The 18,470-nt window shown below is 45.1% G+C and overlaps 1 protein-coding gene across 3 annotated transcripts; it reads left to right on the forward strand.

The window, feature by feature from the left end:
- The first annotated feature begins 987 nt into the window (after positions 1-987).
- LOC100615195 (zinc finger protein 433) lies at positions 988-13,905 on the forward strand. Of its 3 annotated transcripts, XM_009434811.5 has the most exons (4): positions 992-1,202; positions 10,290-10,416; positions 10,620-10,680; positions 11,574-13,905. In XM_009434811.5, exons 1-4 carry the CDS (start codon positions 1,200-1,202, stop codon positions 13,885-13,887), a joined length of 2,505 nt encoding a protein of 834 aa, XP_009433086.4. In that variant the 5' UTR covers positions 992-1,199; the 3' UTR covers positions 13,888-13,905. The 3 variants fall into 3 exon arrangements, with proteins under 3 accessions (XP_063657309.1, XP_009433086.4, XP_009433085.4); XM_063801239.1 differs by lacking the exon at positions 10,620-10,680 and having other exon boundaries at positions 988-1,202; XM_009434810.5 differs by lacking the exon at positions 992-1,202 and having other exon boundaries at positions 10,281-10,416.
- Positions 13,906-18,470: the final 4,565 nt, after the last annotated feature.

The following is an 18,470-nucleotide window of genomic DNA, read 5'->3' on the forward strand; positions in this document are numbered from 1 at the left end:
ACACCATCTCAAAAAAAAAAAAAAAAGCAAAAACAGAATTTCTTACTTATTTTGTTTTTTGGTCTCACTCTGTTGCCCGGGCTGGAGTGTACTGGTGCGATCACAGCTCACTGCAGCCCTCAACTCCTGGGCCAAAGTGATTCTCCTGCCCTGGCCTCCTAAAGTGCTGGTATTACAGGCCCCAGCCACCTTGCCTGGCCTCTTTCCAGACTTTTTTTGTTTTTGTTTTTTTTGAGACGGAGTTTCATTCTTGTTGCCCAGGCTGGAGTCCAGTGGCATGATCTCGGCTCACTGCAACCTCCGCCTCCCAGGTTCAAGTGATTCTCCTGCCTCAGCCTCTTACATAGCTAGGATTACAGGCGTCCGCCACCACGACCGGCTAATATTTTGTATTTTAGTAGAGATGTGGTTTCACCATGTTGGCCAGGCTGGTCTCGAACTCCCGACCACAGGTGATATACCCGCCTCGGCCTCCCAAAGTGCTGAAATTACAGGCGTGAGCCGCCGCGCCCGGCTTTCCAGACTTTTCAAAGTGTCAGACTCTCAATTTCTCCCAGATCAGGGAAAGAGAAAAGGGGAGAGGGGGCATGGCTTCACTAATGGAAATACTCCATAGACGCAAATTTCACCCCCCAGAAGACAGCTGTGCAAGGGCAAAGCTGCAGCCATTCGAAATTGCCAAATAAATATATTTTGGAATAAAATATTTTAATTGCTTTCACCTCTATTAAACATAGAGTCTGGAACTCCCTGCACACACTTATGACACTGTGCAGGACGAAGAAGCAGGGACAGACCATTGACAGAGCCACTTCTAGTAATTAAGACGAGCAAGTTTGGCCGAAATGCAAATTTTCAAAGAGCAGGGCGTAGAGAGGGAACTTGACCTTGGATTGTGGCTTGAAGCGGTCAGTCCTGCTCTGCTTGGCCCTGTTACCCTGGACTTCTGCTGTCACTCAGGATGCAGGGGGCGGGGCCTGGCGCTCCACCCAATCAGAGTCGCCGGGGTGGGGCCCGGCCAACTGTTTATCCGCGGGTCACATTGCCGTTCGCCTCAGTCTTTGGCCCCTCCCGCCGGGTGAGGTTGGCACCCCGTTTTTCCTGCTCTGAGAGGGACCGGTTGCCACCGCCGTACTTCTGTCGCCCTGTCGTCTGCGTTGTGACTGCTTTGGACGTGGGAGTCACCTGAAAGCCAGGAAATGGTGAGTGTGAGCCCCCGCTGGGAGTCCCGAGACGTGGGGGAGGGTAGGCGGAGGCTGCTAGAAACTGGCTGGAACCGGTTGTGCCGGGACGCGGACCTCCCCGCGGCGACTCGAGGTCTGGGGCCCGAGCCCCCCTGGCGCAGCTCGGCCTTCGGTCCATTCGGCCGCCGGGTGCGGCTGGGCCGGCAGCCGGGACCCCTGGGCGCCCTGTCTCGTCGCCGCGCGGCGACTGCGGCCCCAGCCCGGGAGCCCTCTCTGGACATCTCCGCGCCCGCAGCCCGGAGCCTCTCCATATTGTGCGGGGCCACGGGAGGGTCATGGGGGCAATCCCGCCTTGGGTGTGGGGCTCGTGCGGGAGGAGCTGCGCTGTGAGGCCCTCAGTGCCCCCTTTCTCCTGTTAAAACTTAAACAGGCCCGGTGCTGGGAATAGAGGCGTGAGCCACCGCGCCTGGCCTAGCGTGGAGAACTTGTGACAGCGGATGAATGTTTTCCCTGTTGTCTGTGGCTCAGAGCTTGGCAACTGCTGTCATGTTTTTGTTCACATCATGATCAATGTGTACTAGATGCTTTGTTGTTGTAATCGCCTGAGGGGTTCTTCCTGCCTGTGCTGCAAAAAGAAAGACCAGGGCATTGCAGTAAAGAAAATGTTTGACACGAGATGGAGCACGCAACGCCGAAGACGGAGACAGAGTTAGCACTCAAATCAGTCTCCCCGAAGGCTTATAGTTAGGGATTTTTCTTTAATATTTTTTTCTTACAATTTTTTTTTTAAGACAGAGTCTCGCTCTTTTTTGCCCAGGCTGGAGTGCAATGACACGATCTGGGCTCAGTGCAACCTCTGCCTCCCGGATTCAAGCGATTCTTCTGCTCAGCTTCCCTAGTAGCTGGGGTTACAGGCACGCCACCACGCCCTGCTGATTTCTGTATTTTCAGTAAAGACGGGGTTTCACCGTGTTGGCCAAGGTGGTCTTGAACTCCTGACCTCAGGTGATCCGCCCGCATCGGCCTCCCAAAGGGCTAGGATTACAGGCGTGAGCCACCTGGCCCGGCTAAAAATTGTTTTTTAAACAAGGTCTCACTCTGTCGCCCAGGTTGGAGTGCATGGCGCGATCACGGCTCACTGCATCCTGGACCCACCTGAGCAGCAGCTCAGGTGATCCTGCTGCCTCACCCTCCCGAGTAGCTGGGACTACAGGCGCAGGCAGCTAATTTTTGTATTTTTGGTAGAGATGGGGTTTCGCCATGTTGCCCAGGCTGGTCTTGAACTCCTGGGCTCAAGCGATCTGCTCACCTCGGCCCCCCAAAGTGCTGGGTTTACAGGCGTGAGCCACTGAACTCGGCCAGGGGTTTTTCAAAGGCAGATTCGGGGAAGAGGTGGTGGGAAATGGTCCTCCTGAGTGCTGAGTTGCTTCTAGAGGAGCAGGGTTGGTGGGCCTGAGTGGAGCCATGGGTGTCAGACAAGCAAAAAACCTGAAAACACTTATCTGCAGAAGTATCTTGGGACCAGTCTATACCATAGCAAAATTCAGGCTCCTCATCGCTCCCCACTCTGTTCCCGCCGCCCCGACTCATGGTTTTTCATTAGCTTTAGGAAGGCAGTGTTTAAGGAAGAGCTATTATCATTTAAACTATAACATAAATGTCTTCTTTTTTTTTTTTTTTTTTGACGGAGTCTCCCTCTGTCGCCCGGACTGGAGTGCAGTGACGCGATCTCGGCTCACTGCAAGCTCTGCCTCCCGGGTTCACGCCATTCTCCTGCCTCAGCCTCCGGAGTAGCTGGGACTACAGGCGCCTGCCATCACGCCCGGCTAATTTTTTGTGTTTTTAGTAGAGACGGGGTTTCACCGTGTTAGCCAGGATGGTCTGGATTTCCTGACCTCATGATCCGCCCACCTCGGCCTCCCAAAGTGCTGGGATTACAGGCGTGAGCCACCTTGCCCGGCCAAATGTCTTCTAAAGTTAGCTCAGCCTAAGCCTAGGAGTAATTAAGGCAGCTTGAAAGATAAAGGCAAGAGAAGCAGTTGGCTAGATCTCTTTGACTGCCATAATTTTTTCAGTGTTATAGTTTTTGCAAAAGTGGCTTCATTATCATGGAAATAGTAATAAAATAATATTGTCAACTTAAAAATAATGAGATTTCCATTAAAAATTAGCTGGGTGTGGTGGTACGCTCCTGTAGTCCCAGCTACTCCGGAGGCTGAGGCAGGAGAATCGCTTGAACCCGGGAGGTGGAGGTTGCAGTGAGCTGAGATCGCGCCACTGCACTCCAGCTTGGGCTACAGAGTGAGACTCCCTCTCAAGTAAAATAATAATAATAATGAGATTTCCCTGGAGGCCAGGCAGTCAAGGCTGCACCGAACCGTGATCACACCACTGCACTCCAGTCTGGGTGACAGAGTGAGACCCTGTCTCAAAAATAAGAAAATTAGGCCGGGCGCAGTGGCTCACGCCTGTAATCCCAGCGCTTTGGGAGGCCGGGTTGGGCGATAACCTGAGGTCAGAAGTTCAAGACCAGGCTGGCTAACATGGTGAAACCCCGTTCTACTAAAAATACAAAAATTAGCCAGGCGTGATGGTGGTGCATCTATAATCCCAGCTACTGGGGAGGCTGAGGCAGGGGAATTGCTTGCACCTGGGAGGCGGAGGTTGCAGTGAGCTGAGACCACACCATTGCACTATAGCTTGGGCAACAAGAGTGAAACTCTGTCTCAAAAAAAAAAAAAAAAAAAAGGCCGGGCGCGGTGGCTCACGCCTGTAATCCCCACACTTTGGGAGGCCGAGGTGGGTGGATCACGAGGTCAGGAGATCGAGACCAGCCTGGCACACACAGTGGAACTCCGTCTCTACTAAAAATACAAAAAATTAGCCGGGCGTGGTGGTGGGCACCTGTAGTCCCAGCTATCAGGGAGGCTGAGGCAGGAGACGTGAACCCAGGAGGTGGAGCTTGCAGTGAGCCGAGATCGCGCCACGGCACTCCAGCCTGGGCCACAGAGCGAGACTCTGTCTCAAAAAAAAAAAAAGAAAGAAAGAAAGAAAGAAAATTAAAAATTAATTTAAAAATAGCCAGGCATAGTGCCTCACACCTACATCCTAGCACTTTAGGAGGCCAAGGTGGGTGGGCGAGGGGTTGTGGGATCCTTTGAGCTCAGGAGTTTGAGACCAGTCTGGGTAACATGGTAGAACCTCATCTTAACAAACTGCTTAAAAAATAGCCAGGCATGATGGTATGTGTCTGTAGTACCCAGCCACTTGGGAGGCTGAAGTGGGAGGATGGCTTGAGCTGAGAGGTGGAGGCTGCAGTGAGGCATGATCATGCCACTGGACTTCAGCCTGGGCGACAGAGCAAGAAACTGTCTCAAAAAATAAAAATAGGGATTCAAAAAATATGGTTAAAGGCTGGGCACAGTGGCTCATGCCTGTAAACCCAGCACCTTGGGAGGCTGAGGCGGGCAGATCATGAGGTCAGGAGTTCAAGACCAGCCTGATCAACATGGTGAAACCCCGTCTCTATTAAAAAAATATATACAAAAATTAGCCGGGCATGGTGGTGGGCGCTTGTAATCCCAGCTACTCAGGAGGCTGAGGCAGAAGAATTGCTTGAAACCAGAAGGCGGAGGTTGTAGTGAGCCAAGATCGTGCCACTGCACTCCAGCCTGGGCAACAAGAGTGAAACTCCGTCTCAAAAAAAATAAAAAATAAAATAATTTAAAGTTCTAATGGCTTCAGGTTGGAATTATTGACTTCCACAAATGTGTGTATTGTCTGAAACGATTAGATACTTTTGCTTTCCATTTTGTGGTACGAAATGCAAATGCCTTATAATTTCCTTTCCATGTGTAAACCTGAACCTGAGTTTGAGGGATTTTGCTAGATTCTTCAAACACTGGGTATTTTCTCATTGAATCAGGCCTGAGCCCAGTGACTGCAAGCTAAGGTCAATCAGAAGCCTGCAAAGAGAAGTCATTGAAGGCTCACTTGTTTCTTGCTGGGGAGCCTCTCCTGCAGTGTCCCAGCTGCTCACACTGACCCAGCTGCTCACACTGACCATGGGAGGAGCCCTTTACGCTGAGAGAATCTCAGAGCCCTGGAAAACTGAGGATCCACAGGCAGATGCAGCGGGTCAGCGATGCCTTTCTGAGGCTAGTTGTCCTAAGGTTGTTTCTAAACATTTTTAATGAAACAGATGTGGATTTAGGTAAGGAATGACTTTTCTTTTTATTCTTTTATTCTTTTTTTTTTTTTTTTTTTTTTTTGAGACCAAGTCTTGCTCTGTCACCCAGGCTGGAATGCAGTGGCGTGATCTCGGCTCACTGCAACCTCTGCCTCCTGGGTTCAAGCAATTCTCCTGTCTCAGCCTCCTGAGTAGCTGGGATTACAGGCGCCCAGCACCACGCCCGGCTAATTTTTTGTATTGTTAGTAGAGATAGGGTTTCACCATGTTGGTCAGGCTGGTCTCAAACTCCTGACCTCAGGTGATCCACCCACCTTGGCCTCCCAAAGTGCTGGAATTAACAGGGGTGAGCCATCGCGCCCAGCCAGGAATGACTTTATTCCAAAGGAGAATTGAAATAAGGAAAAGGGACAAAGTATAAGATCTGCAAGCATCTCAAAGTTAGCCCAAAAAGGAATTTTTTTTTTTACAGAGAGGAGAAAACAAGGTTAGGAAGAAGGTGAGAGTGGGAGGTCAGGATACAATTTCATTCGTTAATAATTTGTATTTTAGGCCAGGTGCGGTGGCTCACACCTATAATCCTAGCACTTTGGGAGGCCGAGGTGGGTGGATCACCTGAGGTCAGGAATTTGATGCTAGCCTGACCAACATGGTGAAACCCTGTCTCTACTAAAAATACAAAAATTAGCCAGGCGTGGTGGCGCGTGCCTGTAATCCCAGCTACTCAGGAGGCTGAGGTAGGAGAATCGCTTGAACCCAGGAGGCGGAGGTTGCGGAGAGCCAAGTTTGCGCCAACTGCACTGTAGCCTGGACAACAGTGAGACTCCATCTCAAAAAAAAAAAAAAAAAAAAAGAGGCCAGGAGCGGTGGCTCATGCCTGTAATCCCAGCTCTCAGGGAGGCAAGAGGCGGGAGGATAGCTTGAGCCCAGGAGTTCGAGACCTGCCTGGGCAATATAACGAGACCCCGTTCTCCACAAAAAGGAAACAAAAAAAAAGACAAAAATAAAAATAAGTGTTAAAAAAAAAAAAAAAGAAACTGAAGCATGTGTGGTCATGCCACACTGAACACATCTATTCTCTGTAGCTAAGCAGGGTTGGGCCTGGTTAGTAAATGTATAGAAAATGCCTAGGAATACTGGCTGTTTTATGCTTAAAAACAAAAAAAGAAAGGATTTCACAAGATAATTCACCAAATGGAAGAAAAACTTCTATATTGAATATCTGGTCCATCTTCTTCTTCACATAGGATGGGGGATGAATTGGTAGCCAGCACTCTGAGGCATCCTGGCCCATTACTGCAGGAGGTGAACTCTACCCTGTAGTCCTCTCTGGCAGTGATGCAACCACAGTCTCCAATCTCATCCCGTTTATAGGGTGACAACAAGAAGTGGTCATCAGGAGAGAAATCTGACCTGGTGTTTTGGATGTTTGAGTAGGAGGTACTCTCAAGAAATCCATCTTCCTCCCCACCAGAAGAGAACTTCTTATCACTAATGCATTGCAGACATATGAATTAGGGTCTCAAGTCTAAGTCTTTATTCCTTGTAAAGAGAGATTACACTGAAAACTTGGTAAAAATTTCAAGGAAGGTTTTATTCAGCACAATTGCAATATGTGTTGAATAAAGCCTTATTTTTTGCCTATATGTTATAGGACAATTTAATATGGGAAAGAAATTGAACTCAACCTGAATGCATCAACAAGACAATTATATCTAAAGAGCAAGGTACCGTAGAGGATGGAACTTGGTGAGGTGTCAAGAGTTGGGGAAGAGAATATTAATAAATTATCATAGGTGAGGGAAACAACTTGATTAGATATCAAGTTGGGGGGGATTCTCTCTAAACTCTCTTATTAGGATTTAGCTATAACTGGGCTCTGCAGGACAAACACAAAAGCTAGTCAGGAAGTGGGCTCCGAGGAGCCTCACTGAAGTATGGTCAAGGAAGGAGTCCTTGAGATCCTCCCAGCCTAGTTCTTGCTAGGGCTGATGATAAATCCTTAAGTTTCTGGTTTCCTCCCCACATTCCAAAACACTCCCTCATTTCCCCTTTCCACTGGACATCATTATCAATCATGTGTCCCCCATGATACATGTGAAACTGCTGCAGTATTTTAATTGCTTACCATTTTTTTCCACAAAGCAATAAGTGGTGGGTATATTCAACCCATTTTCCATGTGCCCCGAGAATACTCTTGTCTCTAATCCTAATGTAACATCATATACGTTTTTGTTATATTAGGATTAGAAACAAGTTCTGTTTAGAAATTTTATTTTCACATTGAAAATCAATCAGATTTGCTTCAGCTTTAAAGAGTATGCTTGTGTAAAATTCAATGAATGCTGGCAGCAAGCTGCACTTTTTTTTCTAAATGGGAAATGGGTTAAAAATGTATTACTTTATGAATACTATTCATGAGAGGAAAGCACTCAATAACCACTAAAAACTACATTATATAAATCCTTGTGCCTGATGACTCCTGGTCCACTGACGTTTTCATGAGCTTCTTGGCCTTTTTCATATATCTTGCAGGAATGTCATTCAGATACTTTCCCTATCTTTCAATCAATTAGGTTTTTTTTTTTTTTTACTTGGTACAATAATTTATTATTGTAAAAAATATTAACATTTATTAGCTTTAGGAATTTTACATGTACTGTTGAGTTAGTTTGTCAAATCTATATAACTCGTCTAAGATGAATAATACTGTATTTTTGTGACTGGCCTTTTGCAATCAGTATAGAATCCTGAATTTTTTTTCTTTTTTTTTTTTGTTTGTTTGAGATGGAGTCTCACTCTCTCACACAGCCTGGAGTGCAGTGGCATGATCTTGGCTCACTGCAACCTCTGCCTCCTGGGTTCAAGCTGTTCTCTGCCTCAGCCTCCCAAGTAGCTGGGATTCCAGGCACCCACCACCATGCCCGGCTAATTTTTGTATTTTTAGTAGAGACGGGGTTTCACCATCTAGGCCAGGCTGGTCTTGAACTCCTGGCCTCGTGATCCACTCTGCCTCGGCCTCCCAAAGTGCTGGGATTACAGGCATGAGCCACTGCATCCAACTGAATCCTGAATTTTCATGCTTTTTGTAGCATGGGACAGAATGTTATTTTGTAAGACTAAATACTATCCCATTGTAAGTACATGCATACCACGTTTTCTTTATCCATTTAGCCATCAGTGGACATTTGGATTGATCCATCTCTTGGCTATTGTGAACAGTGGTTTTCAAATATTTCTTCAAAGATCCAACTTTCAATTTATATGAATTGAATATAAATAGACCCAGAAATGGGTTGCTGGAAGAAAATTTTTTTTTTTTTTTTTTTGCTAGTTTTTCAGGCACCACCATACTGTTTTCCATAGAGATTGAGCCATTTTGCAATCCTTTGGTCAGAGCACATGGGTTCCAATTTCTCAACGTTTTTTCCAAACTTTATATTTGAGGTGTTTGATTTTTCTTTTTTCTTTTTCTTTTTTTTTGAGATAAAGTCTCACTGTTGTTGCCCAGGCTGAAGTGCAATGGCGCGATCTACGCTCACTGCAACCTCCGCCTCCTGGCTTCAAGCAATTCTCTGGCCCCAGCCTCCTGAGTAGCTAGGATTACAGGCACCCACCACCATGCCTGGCTAATTTTTTTGTATTTTTAGTAGAGACAGGGTTTCACCATGTTGACCAGGCTGGTCTTGAGCTCCTGACCTCAGGTGATCCACCCACCTCGGCCTCCCAAAGTGCTGGGATTACAGGCATGAGCCACTGCGCCTGGCCTTGATTTTTCTTTTCTTTTTAGTTGAATGTAAGAATTCATTATATTTTCTGAATATTGAGACTTTTCCAGATATATGACTTGCCAATATTTGCTCCAGTGTCATGGGGTGCCTTTTCCCTCTGTTTATGGTGTCCCCTCATAGACAGAACTTTTAAATTTTGATAAATATTTGCCTTTTTGTTAAGAGTGGGTGCACTGGAGTTTTTATCCCTGAACTTTGTCTCCATTCAGCCTTCAGCATTTCATCAATTACAATTTAAGTTTTCCTACCACAGTCTGTTTTTTTTTTTTTGAGACAGAGTTTCGCTTTTGTTGCCCAGGCTGGAGTGCAATGGTGCGATCTCAGCTCACCGCAACCTCCGCCTGCCAGGTTAAAGCAATTCTCCTGCCTCAGCCTCCCGAGTACCTGGGATTACAGGCATGCACCACCACGCCAGGCTAATTTTGTATTTTTAGTAGAGACAGGGTTTCTCCATGTTGAGGCTGGTCTCGAACTCCTGACCTCAAGCGATCCGCACGCCTCAGCCTTCCAAAGTCCTGGGATTACAGGTGTGAGCCACCACGCCCGGCCCACAGTACTGTTTTTCACAAAATTTCTATTCATGAGTTTTTTTATTTAGATAGTTCTGCCTCTCTTATCAGTTGGGTTGGTTGAACCCCTTGCAAAATCCAGGTTTTTTTTTTTTTTGCTTTTGTTGTCTGCTGCTTCAATCAGAATAAAATCCCCCTTCCAGGTAATCTTCAATGGTTAAACTTTGTGAACAGGCATTTTCAAGGATATATAGCCTCAGGACTGCTAATGTTAACATTTTTCTGCATGTGAATTTAGAGGACTGTGTTATGACAGGTGCTATAGACCCATGCTACAAACAGACATTAAGAGCAGCCCAGGCAGCGCACCTTTCTCCCTGGATTCCATGAAAAGACACATTTTTCTATTCTGCTGTTCGTTTATTGCTTAGTTCTGTTCCAGCATCAGAATTGCTTTATAGAAGAAAGTGTAGACAGAGAGTAATGGGTCAGATGACCAAGAAATAGAATAAATGTTTGGGGTCCACAGCATCATGGGAACTTCTTAGGAAGAGGGTATAGACCCCCAGTGCTGTCAGTCTCACCCATCCTCCTCTATACATGTGGGATGTTTCAGGACTCGGTGGCTTTCGAGGATGTGGCTGTGAACTTTACCCAGGAGGAGTGGTCTTTGCTGGATCCTTCCCAGAAGAATCTCTACAGAGAAGTGATGCAGGAAACCTTGAGGAATCTGGCCTCTATAGGTAAGAATGACAGTATTACATCCCCCAGTGAATGAGACAAGTGTTTCTAGCTCATTAATGCTATTTCTTGATTTGGAATATGGACAGGCAATACTTTGATGAATAAATGAGGTATGGCTCTAATGTCCCATGAACATAGAATCTAATCATTTTTTCATAATTTTATTTTAATTCAGGATTATTTTTCTGATTCTGTATTTTAGGAGAAAAATGGAAAGACCAGTACATTGAAGATCAGTACAAAAATCCCAGGAATAATCTAAGGTGATTTAAACTCACAAGACAAAGCAATGTCTCTCTAGAAAATCTCAGAATGCGAGAATATGTTAAGAAGAAGCAAATAAAGGAAATATGCCTAGCATTAAATTTATTTACTCTTAAAATATTCACTCTAAAAACCTACATTTAAATGTGATGTAGGCTGGGCACAGTGGCTCACACCTGTAATTTCAACTGTTTGGGAGTTGGAGGTGGGAGGATTGCTAGAGGCCTGGAGTTTGAGAAGAGCCTGAGCAAAATAGTGAGACTTCATCTCAAACAAAGAACTAGCTATACATTGTGGCATATACCTATAGTCCTAGCCACATCGAAGGCTGAGGCAGGAAGATCACTTGAGTCCAGGAGTTCAAGGGTGCTGTGAACTATGATGATGCCACTGCACTCCAGCCTGGGCTATATGGTGACCCTGACTCAAGAAAATGATATAGAAGTTTAGTATTTGTAAAATAGTCTACATGGAAATATTATGAAGAATTCTCATATGGTGTTTTTCTTTTTTAAACATATGATTTTTTAAAATAATATGTATAGATAGGCCATCTTGTAGCCCTATGGTCCAGTCACCTTCCAACAATTTAGACAGGGTAGAAAGCCTACACTTTCCTGGATAATGTTGAAAGTGCAAGTTCAGTGGGGAGGGATAGCATTAGGAGATATACCTAATGCTAAATGACGAGTTAATGGGTGCAGCACACCAAATGGCACATGTATACATATGTAACAAACCTGCTCGTTGTGCACATGTACCCTAAAACTTAAAGTATATTAATAATAAAATAAAATAAAATAAAAAAAGAAAATGCAAGGGCAATCCTTGCTAATAAACATCAAATCACTTATAAACAAACCTTCAATAATGTGTTTCTCATTTTTCACAGAAGTCTTCTGGGAGAGAGAGTCGATGAAAATACAGAAGAAAATCATTGTGGAGAAACTTCTAGCCAGATTCCAGATGACACACTGAACAAAAAAACTTCTCCTGGAGTAAAATCATGTGAAAGCAGTGTGTGTGGAGAAGTCTTCGTGGGTCATTCTTCCCTTAATAGGCACATTAGAGCTGACACTGCACACAAGCCATCTGAGTATCAGGAATATGGACAGGAGCCATATAAGTGTCAACAACATAAGAAAGCCTTCAGATGTCACCCCTCCTTTCAAATGCAAGAAAAGGCTCACACTGGAGAAAAACTCTACGATTGTAAAGAATGTGGAAAAACCTTCATATCCCATTCAAGCATTCAAAGACACATGATAATGCACAATGGAGATGGAACTTATAAATGTAAGTTTTGTGGGAAAGCCTGCCCTTGTCTCAGCATATATCTTATACATGAACGAGTTCACACTGGAGAGAAACCATATGAATGTAAACAATGTGGTAAAGCCTTTAGTTATTCAACTTCCCTTCAAATACATGAAAGAACTCACACTGGAGAGAAGCCTTATGAATGTAAGGAATGTGGGAAAGCATTCAGTAGTCCCAATTCCTTTTATGAACATAGAAGAACTCACACTGGAGAGAAGCCATATGAATGCAAACAATGTGGAAAAGCCTTCAGATGGTTCCATTCCTTTCAAATACATGAAAGAACTCACAGTGAGGAGAAGCCTTATGAATGTACCAAATGTGGGAAAGCATTCAAGTGTCCCAGTTATCTTTGTAGACATGAAGTGACCCACTCTGGGAAAAAGCTCTGTGAATGTAAACAATGTGGGAAAGCATTATCTTATCTTAACTTTCAAAGACACATGAAAATGCACACTAGAATGAGAACTTATAAATGTAAGACTTGTGGAAAAGCCTTTGATTCTCCCAGTTCGTTTCGAAGACATGAAAGAACTCACACTGGAGAGAAACCTTATGAATGCAAGCACTGTGGTAAAGCCTTCAATCGTTCCAGTTCCTTTCACTATCATGAAAGGACTCACACTGGGGAGAAACCCTATGAATGTAAGCAGTGTGGTAAAGCCTTCATTTCTTCCACTTCCTTTCAATATCATGAAAGGACTCACACTGGAGAGAAACCCTATGAGTGTAAGCAATGTGGGAAAGCCTTCAGATCTGCCTCACACCTTCAAATGCATGGAAGGACTCACACTGGAAAGCAACTGTATGAATCTAAACAATGTGAAAAAACCTTTGGATCTGTCAGAAACCTTCAAATTCATGAAAAGACACACCCTGGAGAGAAACCCTATAAGGAATGTGGAAAAGCATTCAACAGTTTCTCTTCCTTTCAAATACATGCAACAATGCACAGAGGACAGAATGCCTATGAATGTAAAGAGTGTGACAAAGCATTCATATCTGCCAAGATCCTTCGGGTACATGCAAGAACACACACTGGAGAGAAACCCTATGAATGTAAAGAATGTGGAAAAGCGTTCAATTATTTTTCTTCTTTGCATATACACAAAAGGATGCACACTGGAGAGAAACCATATGAATGTAAGGATTGTGGGAAAGCATTCAGTTTGCCTGGTTCCTTTCGTAGACATAAAAGGGCTCACACTGGAGTGAAACCGTATGAATGCAAGGAATGTGGCAAAGCCTTCACTTCTTCTGGTTCCTTTCAGTGTCATAAAAGGATTCACACTGGAGAGAAACCCTATGAGTGTAAGCAGTGTGGTAAAGCCTTCATTTCTTCCACTGCCATTCGTAGACATGAAAGGACTCACACTGGAGAGAAACCCTATGAGTGTAAGCAATGTGGAAAAGCCTTTATTTCTTTCAGTTCCATTCAGTACCATGAAAGGACTCACACTGGAGAGAAACAGTATGAGTGTAAGCAATGTGGTAAAGCCTTCATGTCTTCTACTGCATTTCAGTATCATGAAAAGACCCACACCGGAGAGAAACCCTATGAATGTAAGCAGTGTGGGAAAGCCTTCATTTCTTCCAGTAGCCTTCGATATCATGAAAGGACTCACACTGGAGAGAAACCCTATGAATGTCAGCAGTGTGGTAAAGCCTTCAGATCTGCCACTCAACTTCAGATGCATAGAAAGATTCACACTGGCGAGAAACCCTATGAATGTAAGCAATGTGGGAAAGCCTACAGATCTGTCTCACAACTTCGGGTGCATGAAAGGACTCACACTGTAGAGCAACCCTATGAATATAAGCAATATGGGAAAGCCTTCAGATCTGCTAAGAACCTTCAAATACAGACAATGAATGTAAACAATTAAATGTTTATAGCAGCTGCATACTAACATGTTATTCTGTATTTTTTTTTTCTTTTTGAGACAGAGTCTCGCTCTGTCACCCAGGCTGGGGTGCAGTGGCGTGATCTCAGCTCACTGCAAGCTCCACCTCCTGGGTTCACGCCATTCTCCTGCCTCAGTCTCCTGAGTAGCTGGGACTACAGGCGCCTGCCACCACACCCGGCTGATTTTTTGTATTTTTTAGTAGAGACAGGGTTTCATCGTGTTAGCCAGGATGGTCTCAATCTCCTGACCTCGTGATCCGCCCGCCTCAGTCTCCCAAAGTGCTGGGATTACAGGTATGAGCCACCGTGCCCGGCCGTTATTCTCTATTTTTTGTTATTGTTGTTTGAGATGAGTCTTGTTCTGTTGCCCAGGCTGGAGTGCAGTGGCATGATCTCGCCTCACTGCAAGCTTCGCCTCTGGGTTCAAGCAATTCTCCTGCCTCAGGCTCCTGAGGAAAAAGATTCCTAGGATTACAGGTGTGCACCACCACACTTGGCTAATTTTTATATTTTTAGTAGAGATGAGGTCTCACCCTATTGGCCACACTGGTCTTGAACTCCTGACCTGAAGTGATCCACCTGCCTTAGCCTCCCAAAGTGCTGGGATTACAGGCATGAGCCACTGCACCCAGCTGTTATTCTCTATTTAATTAATTGAGAAGCCATAATAAAATATCTCAGTGCCATCATGCATTAGATCAAGTTTATGTTACCACATTATTTTTTGGACATTATGAGTCAATATTGCCAAGTGGACAAAATCCCAGGCATCTTTTTCCTCATGTAAATTTTAATTTTCATGCTTATATACTTAGAACATTTATCTTGGTCTTAATTTTTTGTTCATTCATAATACCAAAAGTTATCTCATGTTCTTCAGAGTGACTTTGTGCCATATCCCACAGTGGCATACCTGTCTTCAAAGAGGGTATAATTCACAAAAGGACTTACACTAGAGGAAAACCCTATGAATGTAAGCTGCGTGGGAAAGCATTTTCTGATCTGAGTGGCATTGAAACCCACATGGTATTGCACACGACAGATAGGCCTCTCTCCCCGTTCATTTCTTTTTTGAGACGGAGTCTTGCTCTGTCACCGAGGCTGAGAACAGTGGTTCCATCTCTGTTCACTGCAACCTCCATCTCCTGGGTTCAAGTGATTCTCCTGCCCCAGCCTCCCAAGTAGCTGGGATTACAGGTGCCCGCCACCACGCCCAGCTAATTTTTGTATTTTTAGTAGAGACGGGGTTTCACCATGTTGGCCAGGGTGGTCTCGAACTCCTGACCTCAGGTGATCCACCTGCCTCAGCCTCCCAAAGTGCTGTGCATACAGGCGTGAGCCACTGCGCCCGGCCTTCTCCCCATTCATTTTCAAAGACATAAAAGGATGCACAATAAAGAGAGACCCTCTGAATGCAAGCAATATGGAAAAGCATTCCATTGTATCAGATCCTTTTGTAGCCATGAAAGAACTCGCTGAAGAGAAATCCTGTAAATGAAGGGAATGTGAAAAGCCTTCATTCCTAAAATGAAGCAATTCATACTATTAATATATGAGAGAAATCCTATTAATATAAGAAATTGATTGCTGTGCACGGTAGCTTACCTGTAATTCCAGCACTTCCAGAGGCCAAGGCAGGTGGATCACTTGAGGTCAGGAGTTCAATACCAGCCTGGCCAACATAGTGAAACCCTGTCTCTACCAAAAATACAAAAATTAGCCAGGCGTGGTGGCGCGTGCCTGTAGTCCCAGCTACTCAGGAGGCTGAGGCAGGAGAATTACTTGAACCCAGGAGCTGGATGTTGCAGTGACCCGAGATTACGCCACTGTACCCCAGCAGAGTGAGACTCCATCTGAAAAAAAAAAGCGAGGGGCCGGCACGGTGGTTCACACCTGTAATCCCAGCACTTTGGGAGGCCAAGGCAGGCAGATCACCTGAGGTCAGGAGTTCGAGACCAGCCTGGCTAAAACATGGCAAAACCCCGTCTCTACTAAAAATACAAAAAATTAGATGGGCGTGGTGGCACATGCCTGTAATCCCAGCTACACGGGAGACTGAGGCAGGAGAATTGCTTGAACCTGGGAGGCGGAGGTTGCAGTGAGCCAAGATCACAGCATTGCACTTCAGCCTGGGCAACAAGAGTGAAACTCCATCTCAAAAAAAAAAAAAAAAAAAAATTGAGGAAGCATTCAGTTGTCCCACTTCCTTTCAAACAGGAAGAGACACTAGAGAGAAACCCTCTGAGATAACTGACTGTTGAGTTAAGAAGAGAGACCTGGCCGGGCACAGTGGCTCACGCCTGTAATCCCAGCACTTTGGGAGGCTGAGGTGGGCGGATCACGAGGTCAGGAGATCAAGACCATCCTGACTGACACAGTGAAACCCCGTCTCTACTAAAAAATACAAAAAAACTAGCTGGGCATGGTGGTGGGCACCTGTAGTCCCAGCTACTCGGGAGGCTGAAGCAGGAGAATGGCGTGAATCCAGGAGGCAGAGCTTGCAGTGAACCGAGATCGCGCCACTGCAGTCCAGTGGCGACAGAGCAAGACTCCGTCTCAAAAAAAAAAAAAAAAAAAGAGAAGTCTGACAGGACAATAAAATCTAGAAATGGAGTTGGAGGATGTCATGATACAATTCACCAGTGTCCTATCTTACATGCGATTTCAAAGGCAGACAAGAGGAAGTCATCAGTCACATTTTAGAGGCACCAAACAGGTACCACATCCATACAGGCTGACTCCCTGCTCCCAGCCCATTTTTTTCTGAATCTTTGGCTTGCCAATCAAGAATGTCCTCAAAATTTGCTCAGAGGTGTGGGCCTTTGGGTAAAGGTGTCTTCAGAAGCTCCACATTAAAGATCCATCAGTGGTTAAGGGCAAATTGAAGAGAAATAAAGACTAAGATATTTTTTTAAAAGACTGAAAGAATAGAACAATGAAAAAGCCCCATCTGTAATACGGTTTTTCTTTTTCTTTTTTTTTGAGACAGGGTCTCGCTCTGTCACCCAGGCTGGAGTAGAGTGGCATTATCCTGGCTCATTGCAATCTGGGCCTCCTGGTTTCAAGTGATTCTGGTGTCTCAGCCACCTGAGTAGTCAGGATTACAGGTGCACACCACCACGCATGGCTAAATTTTTGTATTTTTAGTAGAGATGGGGTTTCACCATGTTGAGCAAGCTGGTCTTAAACTCCTGACCTCAAGTGATCCGTCCGTCTTGGCCTTTCAAAATGCTGGGATTATAAGCGTGATCCACTATGCCTGGCCTGGTGTTTCTTTAGGTATAATGTCTTTACCAGAGAGCTAATGCAGACTGTCATGGGTGAGATTGTTCTCTGATGTTCAATTCCCCTACTTTGTATATTGAGTCAGTATGAGATGCGATTTGTTTGGCAAGCACATTTGTTCCTGCTGTTACTGACCCTTATCTTGTAGCCTCGCAGCTACTATGCTTTTGTCCAGTCCAACTAGATAGGAGCTTCTTCCTCTGCTGCAGTGACTGGTCTCACCCAGGACTTTCAGGAAGGTGAGAATAAGCACCTTCCTCCTCCCAGGAAGTTTTGAGTGTTTCCTGTGTTTCATTTCTGAATGTAATGTCTCCATTTATTTTCAATTATGTTTGATTATATTTGATTAAAAACAATAATTTTTTTGGCAACCAAGATTTCTGTACATGTGTCATAGAAATAGTTCAACTTTTCCACAACTGTATACTGACAAACATTATTCTTTCTTAATTAATTCAGTAGCTATATTAAAATATGTATTAGATCAAGTTCATAATGTTGCCAAGTTATTGGTTGGACATTGTGAGTCAATATTACCATGTGAATAGAATGCTAGGCATGCTTTTTCTCATGTAAAAAAATTTTACTTTTTATACTCACTTATATCCTTAAATTTTTTTGTTGTTTGTTTGTTTGTTTTTTTGAGACGGAGTCTCACTCTGTCGCCCAGGCTGGAGTGCAGTGGCACGATCTCGGCTCACTGCAAGCTCTGCCTCCCGGGTTCACGCCATTCTCCTGCCTCAGCCTCCCAAGTAGCTGGGACTACAGTTGCCTGCCACCACGCCTGGCTAATTTTTTTGTATTTTTTTTAGTAGAGACAGGGTTTCACCGTGTTAGCCAGGATGGTCTCAATCTCCTGACCTTGTGATCCGCCCACCGCGCCCTCCCAAAGTGCTGGGATTAGCGTGAGCTGGGGTAGCGTGAGCTACCGCGCCTGGCTATCCTTAAATTTTTTATCTTAGTCCTAACTTTTCTTTTTTTCTTTTTCTTTTTTTTTTTGAGACGCAGTCTCGCTCTGTCGCGCAGGCTTGAGTGCAGTGGTGCGATCTCCACTCACTGCAACCTCTGCCTCCTGGGTTCAAGCGATTCTACTGCCTCAGCCTCCCGAGTAGCTGGGGTGACAGGTGCTGGTCACCACACCCGGCTAATTTTTGTATTTTTAGTAGAGATGGGGTTTCACCATGTTGGTCAGGCTGGTCTAGAATTCTTGACCTTGTGACCCACCTGCCTCAGCCTCCCAAAGTGCTGGGATTACATGGGTAAGCCACCACGCCCAGC

The sequence above is a fragment of the Pan troglodytes genome, chromosome 20, assembly GCF_028858775.2.
Source record: "Pan troglodytes isolate AG18354 chromosome 20, NHGRI_mPanTro3-v2.0_pri, whole genome shotgun sequence".
Taxonomy (NCBI): domain Eukaryota; kingdom Metazoa; phylum Chordata; class Mammalia; order Primates; family Hominidae; genus Pan; species Pan troglodytes.

Excerpts from the sequence above, each read along its gene's own strand:
- LOC100615195 (XM_009434810.5), top strand. The coding sequence starts at position 10,281 with ATGTTTCAGGACTCGGTGGCTTTCGAGGATGTGGCTGTGAACTTTACC. Across the intron at positions 10,417-10,619 it reads GAGGAATCTGGCCTCTATAG|GAGAAAAATGGAAAGACCAG; the intron begins GTAAGAATGACA and ends TCTGTATTTTAG. Across the intron at positions 10,681-11,573 it reads AATCCCAGGAATAATCTAAG|AAGTCTTCTGGGAGAGAGAG; the intron begins GTGATTTAAACT and ends CATTTTTCACAG.